The sequence below is a fragment of the Neovison vison genome, chromosome 13, assembly GCF_020171115.1.
Source record: "Neovison vison isolate M4711 chromosome 13, ASM_NN_V1, whole genome shotgun sequence".
In the NCBI taxonomy this organism is placed as follows: domain Eukaryota; kingdom Metazoa; phylum Chordata; class Mammalia; order Carnivora; family Mustelidae; genus Neogale; species Neogale vison.
The window spans coordinates 84,974,810-85,000,020 of record NC_058103.1 but is presented as its reverse complement, the minus strand read 5'-3'; the positions used below and the strand labels follow the sequence as shown (position 1 = coordinate 85,000,020).

The 25,211-nt window shown below is 40.5% G+C and overlaps 1 protein-coding gene and 1 pseudogene across 1 annotated transcript in view; one reads left to right on the top strand and one right to left on the bottom strand.

Moving 5' to 3' along the window:
* Positions 1-25,211, bottom strand: part of ZNF106 (zinc finger protein 106) — a 71,735-nt gene that overhangs the window by 33,844 nt on the left and 12,680 nt on the right. The window contains exons 2-4 of the mRNA XM_044231681.1: positions 12,431-12,516; positions 6,853-6,914; positions 192-392 (exon numbers count right to left, since the gene is read on the bottom strand). Of these exons, the coding sequence (XP_044087616.1) occupies positions 192-392; positions 6,853-6,914; positions 12,431-12,484 (317 nt within the window). The 5' untranslated portion in view covers positions 12,485-12,516. The remainder of the gene's footprint in view (positions 1-191; positions 393-6,852; positions 6,915-12,430; positions 12,517-25,211) is intronic.
* LOC122894583 lies at positions 20,934-21,889 on the top strand (annotated as a pseudogene).

Sequence of the window (25,211 nt, the reverse complement as noted above, 5' to 3'; positions counted from 1 at the left end):
TTTTAAAAACAGTACAGTAGTTCAAGGAAGGATTCCACTGACCTTCTATGCATAAGACAGCAACCTCAAGCTACCCTTTGCAATGAAGGTAAGTCTGAAAGCTACAGGCTGAAAAGTATAGAGATGGAAAATGTATTCTCTATTATATCCTATTTCTGACAGCCTTTTTAAAAATCAAAATCATTACTTACCGACTTTGTTCTTTCCTTTGTTTTATTAACTGAATGAGTTCCTTGTCAAAATAATCTTCTTCCTCTTCTTCTCCCTTTCCATCATCTTCTCTTTCCTGGGCATCCACATTATCTTTGTGCAACTGGCTAGAAATGTGCTTTGCATATGCAGAAAGACCCACTTCTGTGACCCCACACACTCGGCACTCATGATTACTGTCCCTAGGGAAAGAGGGAGATGAGGGACATTCAATTCTCCCCACTGGCATGGCACACTCAAAAGATCTCTTACGGTTTCCTCTGAAAAACACAACACACTTTGGCACAGTGAAAAATTAGTGCTAATCAATTTCAATGCTCCTTTCATCACTTGTAGTAAGTTTGTTCGTAAGTTATTTTTGAAATGATTGTTAAGATTCTTTTCCAGCAATCAAGAGGCAACACACTTCAGAATACTGTAGTTTAGGAGGAGAAATCTTCTTGAATTGCTGTACTTAAAATCTTGCCAGAGGAAACATGGTGAAAGGGGAGGCAGGGCAGGGGGCTCAGAGCAAACAGAAGTTGCTCTAGAGCACACCCATGATGCCAGCTGCACTCAGGAGCCTGGTGACAGCGCTGACATTTTATCCCAGGCTCAAGAGCTTTCTCCCAGTGACAGTTAAGGGGTGGAGAGAAGGGTAGGCAGCCTAGCCAATCCCAACGTGCAGCTAAATCGGAACAACGGGAGCTCTGCCTGGAATGTGAAGATTCCGGACCCCAGGGCAAATGACAAGAGTCAGCTCAGCAGACTTTTTTGGTCTGTATGATACATGTGACCTACATTCTGCTTCAGAAGGGCTTATTTAAAAGGGAATGGAAAGCATTTCAATTGTAGGAAGTTAACAGCTGTGCTAGGCAAATGGTTTTTCTCAAGTTTCAGAAAATGCAAAAGTTCAGAGAGAAGCAAAACCGGGTTCTAAGTTCAGAAAGAAACTGAGCAGATTTTTTTTCCCCCTTTTACTTTACACAGTCAATAGTAAATCTCATACTTGGCCAGTTTAAAAAGCCAAAATCTTGAATCAAGATCCAGAGCTGTAGTAGATGAATGACTTAACAGCTTTTTTAGCTTCCTGAAATCCTTGATTGGTTCAGCTGTCTGTGCAGCCAGGGGAAACATGTGAACACTGTGGCCATCAGTGTGATGAACAGACAGTAACAGCCATTCAATAATGGCTCAATGGGCTTAACTCTGTATCACTTCTCTTGGGTTAACACTAGTGATATTTTTGCATTTCCTATGCCAATATCTATTTTTCATTCATTCACTCATTTATTTATTTTACCAACAGAAGCTAACTACAATGTATATCCCATAGATACTTGAGAGACACCCAGGAAAAACGAGTAACTCTCCTAGGTAACCTAAGCCACCAACTTAAATACCATTTTCAGCTAAAGGCAAATTAAAAAAAAAAGAAAAGCAGGAAGGAGGAACAGTTATTGGAGGTAACCAGGAAATGCAAGGAAAACAATAGAAAAGGTAGTTATGTAGAAGATTTAAGTTGATGCTTTCTCCACTGATAAGGTTCTCTCCCCATTACGCTAATCTTAAAAACACACACACACACACACAAAAAGACATGCTTTCTTTGATAAGACAGATACACATACACACACACACATGCATTACACTGCTCCTTCTTCCCCTCACATATATCTAAAAAGACATAGTGGAATTCACATCAATTAACGGGAAGAGAACCTCAAAACTGAGCACTTAGGGACGCCTGGGTGGCTCAGTTGGTTGGACGACTGCCTTCGGCTCAGGGAGTGATCCTGGAGTCCCAGGATCGAGTCCCGCATCAGGCTCCCAGCTCCATGGGGAGTCTGCTTCGCTCTCTGACCTTCTCCTCGCTCGTGCTCTCTCTCACTGTCTCTCTCTCTCAAATAAATAAATAAAATCTTTAAAAAAAAAAAACAAAACTGAGCACTTAATTTACCAAAAGATAGTTTCTATTATTGACGACCTGATCATTCATTAGAAAAACAAAAACAGGGGCGCCTGGGTGGCTCAGTGGATTAAGCCGCTGCTTTCGGCTCAGGTCATGATCTCAGTGTCCTGGGATCGAACCCCGCCCGTATTGGACTCTCTGCTCAGCGGGGAGTCTGCTTCCCTCTCTGTCTCTGCCTGCCTCTCTGCCTACTTGTGATCTCTCTCTCTGTCAAGTAAAATAAATAAAATCTTTAAAAAAAAAAAAAAAACTTGCTGAATACCTACTAAATTCTGGGCATCACGCTAACTACATGGTTACAGTGTCTAGCATGACAAAGCAGAAATAATAGCCAGTAAATTAAAACAAAACGTGGATGCCTGGGTGGCTCAGTTAATGGGTTAAGAGTCTGCCTTCCGCTCAGGTCATGATGCCAGAATTCTGGAATTGAGTCCCGTGAGTCTGCTTCTCCCTCTGCCTCTGCCTTCCTCTCTGTCTCTGCCTTCCTCTCTGTCTGTTTTTCATGAAAAAATAAATAAAATCTTTCCAAAAAAAATTAAAAGATTTTCACCTTGTAAGAATCATGGAAAACACCTCAGAAAAATGGAGAAAATTCCTAAGTTTTTAACTTTTTTGAACTTTGTAACCTCAAATGCTCTGGGTACAATACAGTCTCTGATATTAAGATTCATTTAATGAATTCTGATCAGGGACCCTCAAACACCTCATTATCTTATTAACCTGTATATCAATATTCTAGTTCATTCTAATCCTCCAAAAAGCTTAATTCTATTATTTCACTGAGCATTTTCCACTAAAGAATAATCCTCAAATTCCTCCAGTTTGCCAAGGATACCCCTACTCTTCCCTCAGAATTATGGTAGTTCATATGAAGTGTTTACTTGTAACAGAAATTAAGCCTTTTTCTCAAGGGAACACAAAAAGAAGTTAAAAATCAGTATAAATCTGCCCAGCATTGGAAGAGTCTGAAAACTACAACTAACCCAGAACAGATGGTTTACACTATCATAAAAAACCGAATCATACTTGTGGTGAGCACAGCCTAACGTGCAGGGTGTTGTATCATTATGTCTCACACCTAAAACTAATGTAACAGCGTGTCAACTACACTTCACTTAAAAAAAATTATTTTTAATGTAAAACATAAAGTTAAAAAGAAAATTCAAATCAACTGTATTTTCTGGTTAGAAAATCCTTTTGGCTTTAAGGTCTCTAAAGCTATGGAAAATGTTTTAGTCCACTTTTCTACATAAAAACTTAGAAAACCCTAAACCATATATATTGCAGTCCCAAGGACATCTTTCCTAAAGGCATTCTTAAATAAAATTCCTGCTTATACCCTTACTTCTAAAATGCAGAATATTTTTCTTATGTTCAAACCACCAAAATCCCTCTCCCTTTATAGATATAACTAGAAGACCACACTGTTTAAAATATTAAGGAATGCAGTGTAGACAATATTTAACTCTGTTAAAAATAAACATCCATAATCATAAACCCACACACTCTGCAATCCCCAAAGCGCAGGCATATGTTGGATATGTAACAAATACCCAAACACAGATTTTTAAAACATATGTGCTTTCCTTGTAAGAAAGGATATTAACCATAGCTCTAAAGGTGTGTGTGTGTGTATATATATATATATATATATATATATATATATTTTTTTTTTTTTTTTAAGATTTTTTTACTTATTTGACAGAGAGAGATCACCAGTAGGCAGAGGCAGGCAGAGAGAGAGAGAGAGTTGGAAGCAGGCTCCCCGCCAAGCAGAGGCCCGACTGGGGGCTCAATCCCAGGACCCTGAGATCATGACCCGAGCTGTAGGCAGAGGCTTAATCCTCTGAGCCACCCAGGTGCCCTCTAAAGTTATATTTAATAGAAAAACACCTAAAGAGATCTGGCGCACAAGAGTAAAGGCAGTAAGTGTAACATAAATGAATTCTAGTTTAAAAAGAGAGAGAATCTTTACAAGAAATGTCCAAATGAGAAAAGAGAGAACTCCCATTTATCCAGGGAAAGAATGGATTATGACAACCACATCTCTTAAAAATGAAATGTGTCCATGTCTGGAGGAAAGTGTATTACCTGTTCTACATACAATAGGCATTCATGCTTCTATGTACGATGTTAGGGAAAACACATATTTAAAAAGTAAATGGCAAATTAAATAATATTTTAATGATGCTACTTTCTAATTTTCTATCAATAACCAGTTAAAATATTTACTGCTTTGTATAACTATATAAAGTAATTACTGAGGAACACGTACTGCTTTACTTCTTGACTAATAAAGGCAAAAACTGTCCTCAGGACATTTAAAGGAGGGCCCAAATTAACTTCATCCTGTTACCACACAATTTCCTCTCATGTGTGGAAGGCAAAGCCTTAAGATATTCTACCCATAAGCTTTTCTTTATTAAGCTTGCTCTAACTATACCACAACAGCTGGTCGATAAAGAAAGGTTTGTGTCCTTTTAATAGCATCTATCTGTAGAAACAGGCCACACATCTGAATAAGTACACAGGAAAAAAGAGAGAAATGTTCCAGATGTCCAAAATTATGAACCAAATAAGAAAATTTCTTACTGAAATAAAAAAAAATAAATTTAATTAAAATAAAAAGGAAGTTTTTCTCAAATTTGTATTCTAAACCTTAAAAATATGCTCTTTAAATTCCTTAACCAGATCACAGCTGAAAATTAGAGTGATACAAATATAAAGAGAAACAGAAAACTTTAACATCAAAAAGCAGTAATTAAACATGAATTCCACAGAAAATAATCACAAACTGATGAGAGGAAGGAAAAATGATGACCAATAATTATTTGTCCCTATGGTACAAACTAGTGATCACCGTCTGTCACTACAGTAAGTGCTCCAAATAAGTAAATGATTTTTGAGATCTTGTTTTTTATAGTTTTGTCAGTTGTTTTTCCTTGCTACCTGCTTTGCCTTCATGCTTATAATTTATTATAGGCCAGGAAACCATAGAAAACCTGTTTGTACCGTATCTAAACTATAAGTAAGCCAAGTGCTAAGGTGCTCCCCTCTAAATAAAATGAGTTTGGATGCTAAGGTTGACATTTTTATTGTCAGCTCGGAGGCTTCTAAATGCTTTCTCCTTGATCATTTGACTGTGCTCCAAGTAACTGAAAATGATACACACAATCACCAGGGTACAGTTAACCTGAGGGGTAGAGAGAGGAAAAAAGTGACTGAACAATAAATATATGGCATGTAGCTCAATTATGTTAATAAGACAAGACTAACTGTGTCTATATAGAAACAGAAATCTATGTATACACGTACAGAAAGAGTTTGGACCAAATTGTTGATATTCCTGTAAGAATGGAACAGGACTAGGGGTTGGGGCATATAGGACTGAGAGGACTTCTACCTTTTTTACTTTATACAATTAATTCTGTATTCATTATGAACATGAATCTTAAGTAATCAAAACATCTTTTTAACATTTTTAAGTAGCTGACTAGTGGATGTATGGAGAAAATAAGGCATTAATCTTGGAATAAAAGTGGCCTGTCTCCTAACAATTAGATTTACTGACCTCATATATTTCGTTTGATTTATAATACAGTCAGGTGGCAGGTAAAGAGCCCAGAAAAAGGTGAATTCCAACAGGAAGTCTGCTGGAAATGGGCTAAGTAATTAAGATAATACCCATTTAGAGAATTAAAGGTTGGCTATTTTATAGGTTTCCAATGATAATGAGTTAAAGATCAGATGTATTCAAGGTATTAGACAAGGATTCTCCAAACTAAATCCGAATGAAAGCCTCTTTTATGCTGCTACTAAGACCTAACCTTCACATAGTAAGGTCCTGAGACCACAGAAAAATTCCACAAATATGCAAAATATTCGCTGAAAGTTTACTAAAATATTAATTTGCTCACACAATCTAAAACTGTATTACTTTAAATACAAATAACTTCAAATTACTTAGTTTGGCATCATGATTAAAGCTTGTATCTATTATTCATGCAATAAAGTAAAATTAATATTTCTGTTTCCCAATGTTTCTTTGTTCCATACTATCTCCAAATTCAAATCAAAAACAAAATCAAAATTAAAAAAAAGAACCACAGATTGGGGAAAAAAAAAAGACAAGGAATATACACATATGCTACATTTAATTTTTTTAAAGGTGCTTACTTATTAGACTTTCTTCCTTTAAACATCTCAAGTTTTGCATCACAAAATAGCATTTTTAGATATTCAAAGTCTGTACCCAGATTTCATTTACACTAATGAGATTCAGTGTTATTCAGCAGACTTGGAACTTCTCAGACTATTCCACAACACTACAGGTTTCTGGCATGTAATAATTTGTAACACTGCTGAGGCAATAACATAGAAATGTCTTAGTTTCAAGGCTAGGGTAGAGGAATGAGAAAATGTAGTAACTAGAGACCTAGCTCATCCCCAACCACCTTTGTTGCAACCTACTACTTAGAGCTGCTGTGAATTCTACACACTTGAGACGCACAAAGATTTATCCTTTTGGAATACCAAACAACTACTGTCGTTGTTAATAATTCTAGAAGATAGTTCTATGTCATATGACCATGTTCATTCATGAAAGATTACTACAAAATAAGCTAGCAGGCACCCTCAGCACTCAGATCCCCCGACAGTCACAAGTGGATGGAAGAGAGCCGTTCCCATACCTGCCCTTCAGGTTCTCAAGTTCCCTGTGATGCAACATGCTCCGCATGTGTTCGTCCATCTCCTTCAAAATTAAAGAAAGCAGATTAAACTAAGGGGCATTGCTTTGGGAAAAGAAATTCCTCTCTTTCTATTCAATCAACAATCGGGGTTCAAGTTCTTTGTCTCAGAAGTGTTTGTCCTGCTTACCCTTCTCAATTCAATATTGAAATCAGTTCCTTGTAATTCCTTAGCTATGTTTTTGATATTGTTTCATTCTTAAATAAAGGAATTATTAAGAAAAACCTATTTAAATGGCTTTCCAAAAAGATCAGAAAGTATATTGTCTTTAGGAGGCCAAAGATATAAGAAAAACCTATGTGGGTTATTAAATTCTATCCCAAATTAAAGAATTTACTAAAGTTATTTAAAAAAAGAACTCTGAGGGGCGCCTAGGTGGCTCAGTGGGTTAAAGCCTCTGCCTTTGGCTTGGGTCATGATCTCAGGGTCCTGGGATCGAGCCCCACATCAGGCTGTCTGCTCAGCAGGGGGCCTGCTTCCTCTTCTCTCTCTGCCTACTTGTGATCTCTCTCTCTGTCAAATAAATAAATAAAATCTTAAAAAAAAAAAACACCTCTGAAATCACTTAACTTCTCAACTATTTGGTTACTTTTCTCCATACTCTCCCCACTCCCCTGAGAGTTTCTCAAAAATAAGCTGCAACTCTTAATCAAGTCTTGGTCAGGGCTTGGCATACAGTTGTCAACATTCACTGAATGAACACATGGATATATTAATTCCAGGTAGAAGTTATGGATATAACAGAACTTCCCTGTGGTTGATCAGCAGTTTTCTAAAACTGCTCTGAACACAGCTCAATCATGCCCTCATCTTCACTGCCCACTCTCCCCCAACTGATTTGTTTGGTTCTAATAAACTGTTTGAAAATCTGCTAGGGTCTCCTGTACCTCCATCCCATCCTTAGTGAGAGGAAAATGGAATCTGTGGGAAGAGTTTCCACTTAAAAATGTGCACATACATGCACACACACCTCAAAAAACTAAAAAAGCTGTAAATGTCTATCCCTTTGTCACGGGGACATATATATAGGCAGCACGCCATAATTAGAGAAAGGCTGTTCACATATATAATAAAGGGTTACTGAAATTGTTGAGTATTACTATTAACTGTGCCCTGTGTTTAAGTGCCTCAAACATTTCCTCAAATGAAATACAAAACACTGCTGAGGGAATATTACTAATTCCATAAGGATACAAGGATACACAGAAGCTAACTCACTTGTATTTATCATTGCTTGTTAAATACTAAGTACAGAGCTAGGCATTGAAGGGACAGGTGTGAAAATATTCAGTCTTGCGCTTTCAGAGTCATAGATAATCAACTGGTCAAACTAGGACTCAGACCCTGAAATATATGACACCAAAGCCAAAGTTTTAAATACCACGTCACACCAAAGCCAAGGTTTTAAATACCATGTCACACTGTAACCGTTTAGTGCACTGAGATTTTTCATTATATACAATTCATTTGTCAAAAAAGATACAACAGCCCAGTAACCTATTCTTACTTTAAATTATCTACTACAGTGTGACAAACAGCTTTGTGATTCCAAACACTTCCTTTAAATGACAATTTTACTGAAGAAAACTATCATTTCCTTTTATCTGTATAAATGCTTCACTTGGAGGGGACACCTTTGCTTGTGATCCCTCCCTACCTACAACTGACTGGCCAGTAACCAGAATGAACACATACAGAGCTGAAAGCCAAATCAAATTAGTGACATAATCAAGAATGAAAAAAAATCCGTGAACAATAAACAACACCTACTCAAATCATTATGAATCCTTTTGTTTGATCTTTAGAATCTAATCTTAGATTTACATATGCCAAATCCCCTTTTATTGAGTTAAATTTAAGCTGGTTCTGTTTCTTACAATGAAACCTTTCCTGATGAAGACAGCATTCACTGAAATAAGTTATTCTCTGATATAAAAACCAATTCTGTATCCTACTTCAGTTATAAAAATGTTACTATTCAAAATTTGTTTTAGGGTGATTTCTGATTTAGACACTTCACAAATCTTTTCCTAAATTTACATGCAAATTCTCTTCCACCCGGCTCTAAGGAATAAATGCAAAAAAGCTCAAGAATAAATGACCTGAGGGGCACCTGGGTGGCTCAGTGGGTTAAGCCTCTGCCTTCAGCTCAGGTAATGATCCCAGGGTCCTGGGATCGAGTCCCACATCAGGCTCTCTGCTCGGCAGGGAGCCTGCTTCTTCCTCTCTCTCTTTCAGCCTGCCTCTCTGCCTACTTGTGATCTCTGTCTGTCAAATAAATAAATAAAATCTTTAAAAAAAAAAATGACCTGAGCTTTCAAAATAAGCTAGGAAAGATTCATAGGTAAAGAATTAAAGTAGGGGGACCCCTGGGTGGCTCAGTGGGTTAAGCTGCTGCCTTCGGCTCAGGTCATGATCTCAGGATCCTGGGATCGAGTCCCACATCGGGCTCTCTGCTCAGCGGGGAGCCTGCTTCCTCCTCTCTCTCTGCCTGCTTCTCTGCCTACTTGTGATCTCTCTCTGTCAAATAAATAAATAAAATCTTAAAAAAAAAAAAAAAAGAATTAAAGTAGGGACGCCTGGGTGGCTCAGTTGGTTGGACGACTGCCTTTGGCTCAGGTCATGATCCTGGAGTCCCAGGATTGAGTCCCGCATCGGGCTCCCAGCTCCACGGGGAGCCTGCTTCTCTCTCTGACCTTCTCCTCGTTCATGCTCTCTCTCACTGTCTCTCTCTCAAATAAGTAAATAAAATCTTTAAAAAAAAAAAAAAAAGAATTAAAGTAATATCCCCAAATGCTCAGTTACCAAGCTTCTATTTGGTTCTTATAATATTGATGAGTAATCCCCTTTTTTAAAGAAAGGGGAGAAAGGAAATTTTTTTTTTAAAGATCTGGCTTTTTTTTTTTTTTAAGATTTTATTTATTTATTTATTTAATAAATGAGCCACCCAGGCACCCAAAGATCTGGCATTTGAACAAATTCATAAAACACTGAATAATACAACAGGATTTTTTTTTTTTAGTATTTTTAACTCCAGGGCTTCTCAGTCTTTCATAAATTAATGAGCACCCAGCGGGAGCCTGCTTCTGCCTCTGCCCCTCCCCATGTTGGTGCTCTCCCTTTCTCTCAAATAAATAAATAAACAAACTTTTTTTTTTTTAAGGTTTTATTTATTTATTTGACAGAGAGAGATCACAAGCAGGCAGAGAGGCAGGCAGAGGGAGAGGGAGAAGCAGAGAGCCCGATGTGGGGCTTGATCCAAGGACCCTGAGATCATGACCTGAGCCGAAGGCAGAGGCTTAACCCACTGAGCCACCCAGGCATCCCTCAAATAAATAAATAAATAATATTTTAAAAAATAAAATTGAAGTAAAAAAATAAATTAGTGAGCATCAGAATACCCAGGAATATAGTACACAGCTTTTCCCCACACCTAGAGCACTTTAGATTCTTTTTCTTCTCCACAGTATATTTGGAGAAATCAGGGTTACACTAGTTTGGGAGACTAGCAGAAAGCACTACTTCAACATCAGTTGTTGATAATCAATCTAAAACTCAGTATCAGAGTTTTCTCTTTTCCCATTCTGCTAATTCCCCAGACCACATCAACCTTAACACTTAAATCAAGTTGGAGACTTCCAACTCTTGATTTTTCATTATGATCCATGAAAAAATAAGAAGAAATAAAAACATGTTTTAAACCAGAGTAGAGAAAAAGAAAAAAACAGAGTAGAGGGGCACCTGGGTGGCTCAGTCAGTTAAGCATCTGCCTTCAGCTCAGGTCATGATCCCAGGATCCTGGGATCAAGCCCTGCCTCTGGCTCCCTGCTCAGTGGAAAGCCTGCTTGCTTCTCCCTCTCCCCACTCCCTGTGCCTGTGTTCCCTCCCTTGCTCACACTCTTTCCTCCCAAATAAATAAAATCTTAAAAAAAAAAAAAAAAAAAAGAAGAAGAAGAAGAGTAAGGATCCTGGGTGATTCTTATTAAATAAATAAACAAACACACAAACCAGAGTAGAAGAAATGCAGAAAGACTTCAAAATGGCAAAACTATGAGATATCACTAGACAAGGCTGCTACTCCATGAAAATCTGACACCACACCTCTGAATGTCAGGCTATCCTTCTCACATCTTCTTAATTTCCCATTTCCCCCCAATCTGAAAGGAGCCATAAGGAATTTTTACTTATTATAAATCTGCATAAACCCTGGTCAAAATTTTTAAAACTAGAAGAGTTTGGGGTGCTTGGGTGGCTCAGTGGGTTAAGCCTCTGCCTTCAGCTCAGGTCATGATCTCAGGATCCTGGGATCAAGCCCCACATCAGGATCTCCACTCAGCAGGGAGCCTGCTGTCCTCTCTCTCTCTGCCTGACCCTCTGCCTACTTGTGATCTTTCTCTCTCTGTCAAATAAATAAATAAAAATTTTTTAAAAATATGTGAACAAATCTATTTAAAAAAAAAAACAAACCCTAAAAGAGTTCTTTTACTTTTATAAAAGGCAGCCCTAGTATATGATTTTAGAATCTCAACTGATTGTTCCATCACTAACAGAAATCCTAAATTGGGGGGAAAAAATTCTCCCCAGCCTACTGGATGGATCATAACTGAACCCCTCAGTCTGGCATTCAACACATTTTATGACTGACTGCATTTAAATTACAAATTCTACTGCAGTCCCACTATCCCCATACAAAACTGTCTTAATCAGATAAGCCTTCGCATGAACTCCTAGAACTCTTAGACTCCACTCTACCTCTGCATCTCTGTACATTTTTGTTATCCCATCTACGATATCTCTCTTCTCTTTCTGTGAAACCACCTTACTCCTAAACATTCTTCCAGGTTCACTCAACCCCCGCCCAACCCCCCACCCAACCTAGCTCATGATAATTTTCCCAGTTCTCCGAATTTTCAGTGACAATCCACAGCGTCTTAAAAGCTTAGAAAACAATTTCTCAGTAGTAAAGATAGCAGCACTACTTTGAAAGCAAAGGACAAAGGCAAGAAAAAACAAAGTGTGTTTTCCCTAACACGCAGGTAAATTCTTTCAGCGCTTAAAAATGTGGTTTTTCTTTGAGCAACATCCCCACCTTGTGGACATCCAGGGTACTGTTAACACCACTTCTGCTCTGGGGCACTTTTCACAGGCAAAGGCAGAAAACAGAATGCAGGTACAGACCAAAAAAATGCTAATATCCTTAGCTCATCAGAAAGTAGTATAATGCCAAATAAACCGAATTTTAAGGTCTTTTCTCTATAACTGGTATAACTAAAAGTAGTTACCATTATCGAGTTTTGAGTACCCTCAAATTTTGGGTAGAGATTTAATAATACAGTTACTGGCTTTATGAGGCACTAAAGAGAGAAAGAAATTGGCAGAATGAGACTCTGACATAGGAAATAAGCATAAATAAGACACTGTTAAAAGCTTTTACCCATCTACAAATTCCACATGTCTCTGGGGGAAAAAAAAAAAAAAGGACCCATCATACAGCCACATTCTCCCTCTTCTATGTATTACCTTTTTTGAGCTGTACACAATGTGGCACAATATGCATTTTCGTTCTCGTACCATAGTGACCAGATCTGAAGCACTCAACGTCACACCTGCAATGAGGAAGTAACATTTAGTAACCTTTTTCCCCCGGGATGACTTCTTAGATTTCCCTTAACAGAGCTAAAAATCCCAGTCTTGCATCTCCCACACCTCCACCCTGTTCCTCCCAGTCTTCCCATCTTGGTGAATGAAAATTCAAGTTTTCTGGGTACCTAGAGCAAAAACTTTGGAAGTCAACCTTGATCCCTCTTTCTCACCTCATATTCACCCTCATCAGCAAATCTCGTCAGTCCCCGGTTGAAATACATTCCAAATCCAACCCCTCCTTCACTATTGAGCTCACCTGTCCGCTCACAAGCCACCAGCCTACTGCCTTGCCTCCCTTGTTCCACTCTTGTCCTCTTAGTCTATTCTCAAAACAGTAGCCAAGGATTCTCACAACAGGATTCTATTAAAATTTAAGTCGGGTCATTGTGCAAAATCTTCCAACAGAGTCCCATCTCGCTCATACAACATCCAGTCCTTCCTTTGTCATCGGCCTCAAAATCTGTTTCCTCTCCCACTCTCTGACTCCACGCCCCACCTCATTGCCTCTATCACTTCATTCCTGTCACACTGCCCTCCTTGCTAGTCCTTGATCACAGCACGGATTCCTCCACCTTAGGGTTTTTACATTTCCTATTCTCTCCACTTGTAACATGCTTCCCTAAGACGTCTTTATGGTCCTCACGGCTTATTCCCTCATTTCCATCAGTATCGGAAATGTGGCTTCACCAAGGAGGCCTTTCCTGACCTACACAATACTGTATTTTTTGCTCCCCACTCCTTCTATCCTCCTATTAACTGCTTAATTTTTTTATTTATTTATAAATAAACAAAATAATTTTTTTTTGCTGCACAAAACTTTATTGTTTCCATTTGGTCGTGGCTTGGGAGAGAGCTCCAGGGTGGCTAAAGAGCTGCCTGGTGGCCGCAGGAGAGGCTCGGGCAGAAGACCTGACACCAGGGAGATACCAAGGGGTCCCTCAGAGGCCACTGGGCTCGAGAGCCTGTTAGGCATGCTTGAGGGTGAGCCTTTGGAAGAGATACTTGCCCAGCCCAGCCCAGCCTAGCCTAGGGGCCAGTCAACCTGCATAGATTAGTCGGTGGTTGGCCATCTTCTAGGTGGGTTTCACCTGCTCATCGAGGAAATGGCTAAGAAGTCACAGAGATTAGGGTCTACATGGGCAAAACCCAAGGCATGCACATACAAAACGGCCTTGTTCAAGTTCTTCTCCAGGACCACAGTGTCTCCCACAGTGTCCAAGGTTACACCCCACTCCTCTAGGGACAGCTTCTACATGTCCTTTCAGATGGCACAGCTGCCCACGTTCTGCATCGTCAGGAGATACTGGGCACCCTCACACTTCTCAGTCAACTGCAGAAGTGACAGCGTCACATCATGGTCAAAATACAATCCCAGAGGGAAGGAGGTGTAGGAAGCCTGCAGATACAGGTGGACTGGATGGTTGGCAGCAGCTCCCACCTCGGTGGAATAATTCTGAAGAACTGGGAGCTCAGGTTTGATTGGCAATAAGGAGCTAAGCTCAAAAACAGTGTTGGCTAGGGGTGCCTGGGTGGCTCAGTGGGTTAAAGCCTTTGCCTTCGGCTCAGGTAATGATCTCAGAGTCCTGGGATCGAGCCCCACATCGGGCTCTTTGCTCAGCAGGGAGCCTGCTTTCTCCTCTCTCTCTGCCTGCCTCTCTGCCTACTTGTAATCTCTGTCTGTCAGATAAATAAATAAAATCTTTAAAAAAATTAAAAAAAAAAACAGTGTTGGTTGGTCTTAGAGGCAGGGGACAGGTTAGAAGATGGTTCTGAAGACTGCAATTGGAAAAAAGGTTGGAGAGTGATAGGAGACTGGAAAAAGGGGTGTCCCTGGGTGTTTCATCTAGTACTGTTGAAGCAACAGACAGATCCATGGGACCACTGGGCATGCTACCTACCTTTTTTTTTTTTTTTTTTAAGATTTTATTTATTTATTTGACAGACAGAGATCATAAGTAGGTAGAGAGGCAGAGATAGAGGGGTTAGCAGGCTCCCCGCCGAGCAGAGAGCCCGATGTGGGGCTCAATCCCAGGACCCTGGGATCATGACCTGAGCTGAAAGCTGAAACCCACTGAGCCACCCAGGCGCCCCTATTTTTTAAATGCTTTAAAAAAGCATTAGACTGTTTCTGTAAATGGCCACAACACTACCTCCCACCCCATGTGTTCTTTTGCAATATGATCTTGTCACCACCACCCACCAAACAGTGTGGTTCATTTTCCCTTCCTGTTTTGACCAACAGAATGTGGCAGGTCTGGGTGGCTCAGTCAGTTGAGCATCCATCCGACTCTTGATTTAGGCTCAGATCACAATCTCAGGCTGGTGAGATGGGGGCCTACCTCAGGTCACACTCTGCAGGGAGTCTGCTTAAGGTTCTCCCTCTCCCTCTGCCCCTCCCCATGCTTGCTCTCTCTCAAATAAACAAATCTAAAGGGAAAAAAAATGTGATAGAAGCAACAAAGTTAATTTCCAAGACTGGGCCTTAAAAACTCTGTAGCTCCTGCTTTTGCACATTTGGAACACTCCCTTTTAGAACCTAGCCACATGCTGTGAGAAGCCCAAGCCACAAGGAGAGGACCAGGGGAAAAGAACAGAGGCCCAGCTGAGCACCCCAACAACAACCAGCACCATTTGAAGCCATGTTGGGTGAGTGAGCCTTGTCGGTATTCCAAGCCCAGCTGCCAATGAGGGTCCCTAAGTGGGAAGACTTAAAGAACCATGCAGATGAGTCATTTTCAACCCATACAGTGTTAAGAAACAATAAAATATTTCTTTAAAATAACCAGTAAACTGGGGGTGGTTAAATATTAAGAAATACCCTGAAGCAAGCATCTTAGTACCTCATATAGTATAAATTTCTTCTTAATTCTTTATTCTAGTTCCAGGGTGTTGTTCACTAGTATAAATCTAGCACTTAAAACACTGTCTGACATGGGGCGCCTGGGTGGCTCAGTGGGTTAAGCCGCTGCCTTCGGCTCAGGTCATGATCTCAGGGTCCTGGGATCGAGTCCCGCATTGGGTTCTCTGCTCAGCAGGGAGCCTGCTTCCCTCTCTCTCTCTCTCTGCCTGCCTCTCTGTCTACTTGTGATTTCTCTCTGTCAAATAAATAAATAAAATCTTAAAAAAATAAATAAATAAAATAAAACACTGTCTGACAATACAGGCACCCCATTAGCATTTGTTGAACTGGCCCAAATGGAACTATCTTGGGTACCCAATGTGAGACAGAGCTGAGTAAATACTGGGGTTTGGACTAAGATCAGAAGGTTTTCTCCTTTACAATCCTCTAGCACTAGCTTATTTTCCTCCTGCGTCGCTGCAAAGATACCCTACATGAGAATTTAATTTCACTTCCCAAGCAGCACTTTTCCCTTCTACACACACACCACCAGCCTCTAATGGAGATCTGCTTCCTCACCTGTTCATTTCTTAGGGGACTTAAAATTGTGAGGTAATGGGGGTGCCTGGGTGGCTCAGTGGGTTAAGCCTCTGCCTTTGGTTTGGGTCATGATCTCAGGGTTCTGGGATCGAGCCCCGCATCAGGCTCTCTGGTCTCTGGGGAGCCTGCTTCCCCCTCTCTCTGCCTGCCTCTCTGCCTACTTGTGATCTCTCCCTCTGTCAAATAAATAAATAAAAATCTTTAAAAAAATAAAAAAAAATAAATTTTTAAAAATTGTGAGGTAATGAAGTTATAAACTACCCTAATTTAACTTGAACTCCTAGACAACATGGTGGCAGAACCAGTGAGGAAGAGCCCTATGGTTCTCCACTTCTCCTGGTCACTCAGCAGTAACCCACTTCATATCACTCCTGAATTTCTGAAACAGTTTTATTCAGTAACAAAGGACAAACACCAATATAAGATTATAGGGTAAAACTCTGGCCATTTGAGGAAGCTGAATGTCAACTGGCTAATACAACAAAGAAACAGACCTTTAGAGATAAATACAGTATTATTCATGCTCCCAGTAGTGCTACTATCACCTAAATCTCCAAATTAACATAAATCACTCTGGTGCTCAGTGTCACTACATAATCATTCTTTTTTTTTTTTTTTTAAGATTTTTTATTTATTTATTTGAGAGAGAGAGACAGTGAGAGAGAGCACGAGCAAGGAGAAGGTCAGAGAGCGAAGCAGACTCCCCGTGGAGCTGGGAGCCTGATGTGGGACTCGATCCCGGGACTCCAGGATCATGCCCTGAGCCGAAGGCAGTCGTCCAACCAACTGAGCCACCCAGGCGTCCCTACTACATAATTATTCTTTTAATTCCCCTGTATCTTAATGTTTACTTCAACTTTACTGTTTACATGCAATATTTTAGTTCATTTAACAAGCATTTATTGAGCACCAAGCACTGTTCTAAGAGTTGGGGAAACAGTGATGAAGAAGATATGTCCAGAAATGTGTTGTTATTTTTTTCTCAAGTTGGTTCCATGCCCAACATGGGGCTTGAACTCATGACCGTGAGATCAAGAGCTGCATGCCCCACTGGACTGAAGCAGTCAAGCCCCCCATGTCCAGAAATGCTTGTGTTTTTTTTTTTTTAATTTTAATTATTTATTTGACAGACAGAGAGAGAGATCACAAGTAGGCAGAGAGAGAGAGAAAAGGAAGCAGGCTCCCTGCTGAGCAGAGAGCCTGATGTGGGACTCGATCCCAGGACCCTGAGATCATGACCGGAGCTGAAGGCAGAGGCTTAACCCACTGAGCCACCCACTGAGCCACCCAGGTGCCCCAGAAGTGTTTTTAATACTGCTTCAAGTTGTTAACCACCAAAGCAAAACAGGAACAAAAAAACTTAGAAGCAATGAAGTCAATGAAAAAGTCTGACTTTCTGGCATTAGCAACAGCTACTATGGTGTTTTCACAAAGTCAGTCAACTGAGAACTGAGCTCTAAAATACAAACTGCAAGGCCCCTGGGTGGCTCAGTGGGTTAAGCCTCTGCCTTTAGCTCAGGTCATGATCTCAAAGTCCTGGGATCAAGCCCCACATCAGGGCCTCTGCTCAGCAGGGAGCCTGCTTCCCCCTGCCTCTCTGCCTACTTGGGATCTCTCTCTCTGTCAAATAAATAAATAAAATCTTAAAAAAAAAAAATACAGGGCGCCTGGGTGGCTCAGTGGGTTGAGCCGCTGCCTTCGGCTTAGGTCATGATCTCAGGGTCCTGGGATCGAGTCCCGCATCGGGCTCTCTGCTCAGCAGGGAGCCTGTTCCCTCTCTCTCTCTGCCTGCCTCTCCGTCTACTTGTGATTTCTCTCTGTCAAATAAATAAATGAAATCTTTAAAAAAAAATACAAACTGTGTTTCTATTTAGTAAAGCCAAACGCATCAACTCCTAATAAAGTCATATAAAAAATATTCTCTATCAACCTTTGAACCAAAGACTCCCTCTTTTTATTTAGTTTTCCTTTCACAAGCTGTTTTTCTAATCTTCATGAAATAAATTCATTTTCATTTCTGTAAAAAATATCAAGAAATACAACTGCTAGCAAAGCATTTAATCAATAAAGAAGACCTAGTATTTAAGCACTACGTTGATGGGATTCCAGCCAAAGACAAAGGAATTTTAACTTCTACATCCTTAGTCTGAGTTAATACATGATTTCCATCAAGTTTTCTGAAATACTCAAATTAGCACACAGCTTTCTAGATGGGAACCACTGCTCTCTTTAAAGGTCTTACTTAACAAGGAGACACCTGGGTGACTCAGTAGGTTAAGTAACTGACTCTTGATTTCTGCTCGTATCATGATCTCAGGGTCTTCTGTCAGGTCTTGCTTGGGATTCCCTCTCTCCCCCTCCCCCTGCTCCTCCTGCACTAGCTTGCTCGCTCACGTGCTCTCTCCCTCTCTCATTCGCTCTCTTAAAAATCAATAAAAATAAAAAATAAAGGTCTTGGGGCACCTGAGTGGCTCAATGGGTTAAAGCCTCTGCCTTCGGCTCAGGTCACGATCCTGGAGTCCTGGGATCAAGCTCCATGGCGGGCTTTCTGCTCAGCAGGGGGCCTGCTTCCCCACCCCACCGCCTGCCTCTCTGCCTACTTGTGATCTCTGTTAAATAAATAAAATCTTTTTTAAAAAAAAATAAAGGTCTTAACAATTATTAGAAGCCAAGGAAATAGAAACCACCCAACTCTGTAATCTCGAAGTGCTTGAGAGGTTACAAGTCAAGTAAGTGTAAATAAAAATTCAACTACTGCTGTCCTTACTTTAACCACCTTGTGTTTTCCTCCCATACCACTTAAAAATACCCACTATGAAATCTTTCAAATTTTCTCCAAACAACTATGAGAAATAGCTGATATTTCTAAGCTATAATAGCCTTAAAAATCCTATAATAAGTACCTTTTCTCAACTTCCTAATTACTATTCTGTCAATACAATTACCACTTTGGTGGGCAAAAACCCTATTATTAATTCTTTTCCTTCAGATTCTTGTATTTAGTCTTCAAGTCCTAATTGATTTCTATTTTTCATTTTTGCTATCTCTTCTTCAATGGGATAAGCCTTCAAGATCTTATATCTATTCTTCCTTCACCCAACTGTTCCACTCATTAAAGATTCCTGCCTTGACTCCTGCTCCCAAAATATAAAGAAGTTCTAAACCCAAGCAGTACAACAGAATCATCCACATATCTTACTAGTAAAAAGAAATACAGTTGTGAAGGCAGAATTTTTGCACTGCAATCTCCATTTTTGTACTTCACTATGCTCTCCCCATCCCTATGCAAGGGTAGTCACTCAAAAGTGACTTAAATAGATCAGAAAGACAAACTTCCAAGTAATCACTATCTCATAATACTGTAGCCCATCTCAAATATCAATGTTATAATATTTTTCCAAATATTTATTATGTAACTCAAGGCTGGAAAACACTGTTTAATAGTGTCAGAGAACTTTATGTGAAACATTGTCACATTATCTCATTTTACTGTTCAAACACCCAGCAATACAAGTAAGTGCAGGTTGTCTGATGGTAGGTTATATCTGAGCTTCCCGACCTTACCATAAGGAAGGGATCAGTCTTTTTACAAATCTCTTAAAATTCATTATGGTAAAACAAGTAATACTTAAGATATTTGAACTGTGACTTAGTTAAAATCAACTTAGACTCTCCAGGACAATGATATACTGTAAAACCGTGAAGAAGAAAAAAAACCTTAGAGGTGTCTGGCTGGCTCAGTCAGAGGAGCATGCGACTCTTGATCTTTCGGTCATGGGTTCGAGCCCCATGTTGGGTGTAGAGGTTACTCAAATAAATAAAAACTTTAAAGAAAAAGCTTTAATTAAATAAAGCTTTAATAAAGCTTAATTATTGAGTTGAGGTTGGGGGAGTGGTACTCAAATTAGAATCCCTTCTCTAAATCCCACAGAGAACTTCCGGTGCCTCCACTTCCACCCTGACAAAAAAACTAACAGATTTCTGATGAGCAAAACAGGGCAAGAAAAAGACAGTACTTAGTGACAGAACAAATTTTTGCCACTTCCCCTCGGCTGCCCAGAAGGTTATGGAGCAAAGATATGTCTAGCACTTCTGGAAGGTCCTCACTTTGGTCAGTGGGCCTCCCGACAAAGTTTCAAGGCTCCCAGCTAAGGAAGGAGTAAGCTGGTAACAGAGATCAGAAAGTACTTTCTCTCAACTTTCAAAGGCTTATTCTGGGTAGCTGTCCTATTTGCTAGTTCTAAGTTCTGGCTGCCTCCTGTTTCCCCAGGCAAGTGATTGGTGATTTCCTGCATTCAGTATCACTGATTGAGCATAAGCTTATCAGCATTTTACTCACTGGCATTCCTACTTTTTATATTATCTGCCCTAACACAACACTTACCAAGAGTTCATGTACCAACCACTCTTTTTTAATAAGCACAGGGCTAACACAAAGAGCAGAAGTTAAGGCTGTGACCAGAAAAACACATTAAAAGTTGTGCCCCTCAAAATGAAGCTGTTCACACAGTCCACCACCAGGCAAGGAAATGGACAGGGTGACCCACTGATCCCTTAACTCAGAATCAGAACTACTACCAGGTTCCAATTCTTTGTTGAATTCTGGAACTTGGCAAGCATTGTATCGTATCTTACAAGGAGAAGTGACAGAAAGAAACTAGAATAACACCAACCCTAGTAAGACAGTAAAATACTAGCAAATGTCATCATCATATAACTGACTAAGTTTTAAGCCCAAAGATAGCTTGTATAAACACTTTTTAAAAAGTATAACTTGGTAGCTTGTTGCATTTATTTAATAATTTAAAAAGTTTTTATTCCTGTACTCAATATATCTTTCATTGATGTTAAAATTTAAAATTAAAAAAAAAAACTTAAATTGCATGACATGAAATTTAAAATTCCGTGGCATAGAGATACGTTCATTACTGCTTTCTGCCCATGGACCCTGCCAAGTCTCTCCTCCCACTACTGTCATGTCTAAGTCAGAGTCTCCCAAAAAAGCCTGACCAGCTTCAGAAGCTCTTAATCAGAGGGCTGAGCTTTGAAACAACTGATGAGAGTCTGAACGGACATTCTGAGCAATGGGGAAAGCTTATAGTCTGTGTGGCTAATGAGAGATCCAAACACCAAGCTTTCCAGAGGCTTTGGGTTTGCCAGGTATGCCACTGTGGAGGAAGTGGATGCAACCATGAACGCAAGCCCACACAAGGTGGATGGAAGAGTTGTGGAACTAAAGAAGGCTGTTCCAAGACAACAGTCTCAAAGACCCAGTGTCCACTTAACTGTGAGATTTTTGCTGGTGGCATTAAAGAAGACACTGAAGAACACCATTAAGGGATTATTTTAGACAGTATCAGAAAACAGAAGTGACTGAAATCATGACTCACCAAGGCACTGGCAAAAAGAAGGGCTTTGCTTTTGTAACATTTGATGACCATGATTCTGTAGACAAGACTGTCATTAAAAAATCCCATGCTGTAAATGGCCCCAACTGTGAACTAAGGAGAGCCCTATCTCAGCAAATGATGGTTAGTGCTTCATTCCAAGAGGCTGAAGTGGTTCTGGAAACTGTGGAGGTGGTTTTGATGGGAATGACAACTTTGGTCGTGGAGGACACTTCAGTGGGCAAGGTGGCTTTGGTGGTGGTAGAGATGGTGGTGGATACGGTTGCAGTGGGGGATGGCTGTGACAGATTTGGTAATGAAAGCAGCAGCTTCAGAGGTGGTGGAAGTTATAATGATTCTGGCGGTTACAACAATCAATCCTCAAATTCTGGAGGCAGAAGCTCTGGCCCCCATGGTGGTGGAGGTCAGTACTTTGTGATACCACAAAACCAAGGTGGCTATGGTGGTTTCAGCAGCAGCAGTAGCTACAGCAGTGGCAGGAGGTTGTAATCACTGCCAAGAAACAGAGTTTAGCAGGAGAAAAGAGCCAGAGAAGTGACAGGGAAGCTACAGGTTACAACAGATTTGTGAACTCAGCCCAGCACAGTGGTGGCAGGGCCTACCTGCTGCAAAGAAGCCATGTTTCAGACAATACTCATGTGTACAGGCAAAAAAGCCAAGGACTCTAATTGTCACTAATTGTATAACAGGTTATTTTTGTTTCTGTCCTATAGAAAGTGTTAAGCATTCCAACAACGGGTTTTAATGTAGTTTTTTTGTTTGTTTGTTTGTTTTAATGTAGTTTTTGGTGGCTTGACTGCTAAGTGTAACAGTCTGATCATGATGCTTAATAAATGTGTCTTTAAAAAAAATTCTAACCTTCTCTCCTCGGCGGGGAGCCTGCTTCCTCCTCTCTCTCTGCCTGCCTCTCTGTCTACTTGTGATCTCTCTCTGTCAAATAAATAAATAAAATCTTAAAAAAAAAAAAAAAGTTCTAGGGGTGCCTGGGTGGCTCAGTCAGTTAGGTGTCCGGCTCTTGGTTTCAGCTCTGGTCATGATCTTAGGGTTGTGGGATGGAGCCCCATGTAAGGCTCCATGCTCAGCGGGGAATCTGCTTGGGATTCTTTCTCTCCCTCTCCCTTTGCCTCTCCTCCCCCAGGTTTGCTCACATGTGCTCTCTCTAAAACAAATAAATCAATCTTAAAAAAAAAAAATTCTGTGAATGAATTACAATCACTGCAAGCTAATGAGTGAGTCTAGCTAACTGCTCAACACCTCCTCAAAAAGCTTAGCTGTTTTCCATGTATCTTGTTGGTAACAACACATTAAATAATCTTCAACTACTTTATATAAATAGGACTATAATAGCAACCATCTTCATTATTTATTCCTTTTATAAAATCATTAATCATTGACTACAGTCTTGGTGTAATACAGTAAAACATTTACTTCAGCATTTTGATATGGATAGCTTCCTAAATGCCTCTGTCATATATTTTAAAAAAGTATACTTAAATCTCTGAGGGCAACCCCTTATGGTCCCTTTCCTCCTTGGGAGCTTTACACTAACACTTTGCTGTCACTCAGTAAATCTTGCTTTGCTGCCCACCAACCCATCTGGTCTACCTTCTCATTCTTCAAAGTGACATAACCAAGAACCGTGGGCACCAGAGAAAAAATCCTGCAGCACAAATGGGGGCTCACCCAGGATATCCACCATCGTTAAGGACAACTAACCAATAAAGGACATCAAACTCCAAATGGTAGTGGTTCAGATGGAGCCTCACGTGGAAGTCAAACCAAATATCTACAGGGGACAAGAGGAACTCTGACCTGGACAAGAGGAACCCTGACTGCCACCCCATCCAACGTCCCTGTGACCAGCAGGAAGGAACTAAGATCAGTCGTCACCCCTCTTCCCTAACGGCAGTTAGGGTTACCTTTCGGCAGGGAGAATGATGACAGATAACTGGAAGGCAGGCAGGCAGGGACAAGGGTGCCCCTGCCCTATGAGGAAACCACCCTTGAAGGGATTTTATACCATCCTTTCCCATATGATAGAGAGATGACAAAAGCCTGTCTGGATGACAGGCGCAGGGAGGGTTAATCAGACAGATTAAAACTGCCAGCCAACAAGCCCATAAAAACCCCTAGACTTAGAAACTTGGGTGGCAACCCCTTCAAGTCCCCTCCCTCCTTGGGAGCTTTGTACCATCACTTTGCTATCACTCATTAAATTTTGCTTTGCTGCCCACCAAAACAAGGTTTTAAAAAGTCTCTGAAAATGTCACCATATATTTTATCCAATTTTAGAGAGCAATTTATGTGCTGCAAAAGTGGCAGTACTGCAAATTTTGGAATTTGCAAAACTCTGTAAAATGTCAAAAGTCTAATGTTCATTAAAAGCTCACATGGGGGCGCTGGGGTGGCTCAGTCGCTTAAGTGTCTGACTCTTGCCCTGATCCCATGGGTTGTGGGATGGAGATATGGAGCCATCAAGTCATGGAGCGCAGGCACTCTCTCTCAAATAAACAAAAAAATTTTTTTCTTAAGATTTTGTTTATTTGACAGAGAGAGAGTGAGAGAGCACAAGCAGGGGGAGTGAGAGAGGTGGATGGAGAAGAAGACTTACCGCAGGGACCCTGGTGCAGGGCTCCATCCTGGGACCTTGAGATCATGACCTGAGTTGAAGGCAGGCGCCTAACTGACTGAGCCACCCAGATGCCCCTCAAATAAATAAATCTTTTTAAAAAATTTTAATGAAGGGGCGCCTGGGTGGCTCGGTGGGTTAGGCCGCTGCCTTCAGCTCGGGTCGTGATCCCAGGGCCCTGGGATCGAGCCCCGCGTTGGGCTCTCTGCTCAGCCGGGAGCCTGCTTCCTTCTCTCTCTCTCTCTCTGCCTGCCTCTCTGCCTGCTTGTGATCTCTCTCTGCCAAATAAATAAATAAAATCTTTTAAAAAAAATTTTTTAATGAAAAAAATTAAAACTCTCATGCATACTGTGTATGAGGCAGTGATACAGCTAAACATCTCAGCAGGTAGGTAGTAAAAAAAAATTAAGGCTTAGACAAAATTTGGTACTATTCAAAAGTTCAGCATTCCAACAGCTTGGAAATTTTTCCAGGGCTCAAATTTACCTTGAAACTGCCAACATAAAAAGAACAGTCACATAATACACTCCTAAATGGTCCCAGCATCCTCTCTCAAACTATTCTCAGGTAATCCTGTACATTTCTAATCCTTACACTGTAGCAGGAGAAATCTCTTTAAATTTTTTTTTTAAGATTTTATTTTTTATTTATTTGACAGAGAGAGAGATCACAAGTAGGCAGAGAGGCAGGCAGAGAGAGAAGGAAGCGGGCTCTCTGCTCAGCTTGCGGGACTTGATCCCAGGGCTCCGAGATCATGACCTGAGCCGAAGGCAGCGGTTCAACCCACTGAGCCACCCAGGCGCCCGAGAAATCTCTTTAAAATACAAATCTGCTCGGGAGATGAACCATGAGAGACTATGGACTCTGAAAAACAATCTGAGGGGTTTGAAGTGGCGGGGGGGTGGGAGGTTGGGGTACCAGGTGGTGGGTATTATAGAGGGCACAGCTTGCATGGAGCACTGGGTGTGGTGAAAAAATAATGAATACTGTTTTTCTGAAAATAAATAAATTGGAAAAAAATAAAAATAAAAAAAAATAAAATACAAATCTGCTCATAATATTCCCTTTTTTCCTATACCACAGTTTGGAAAATTTCAAGCACAAAAATGCTGACAGAATCTCATAGTGAGTATCCCACACCCAGTTTCCCATATATCCCTGTATCTACCACCTAGATGCTAC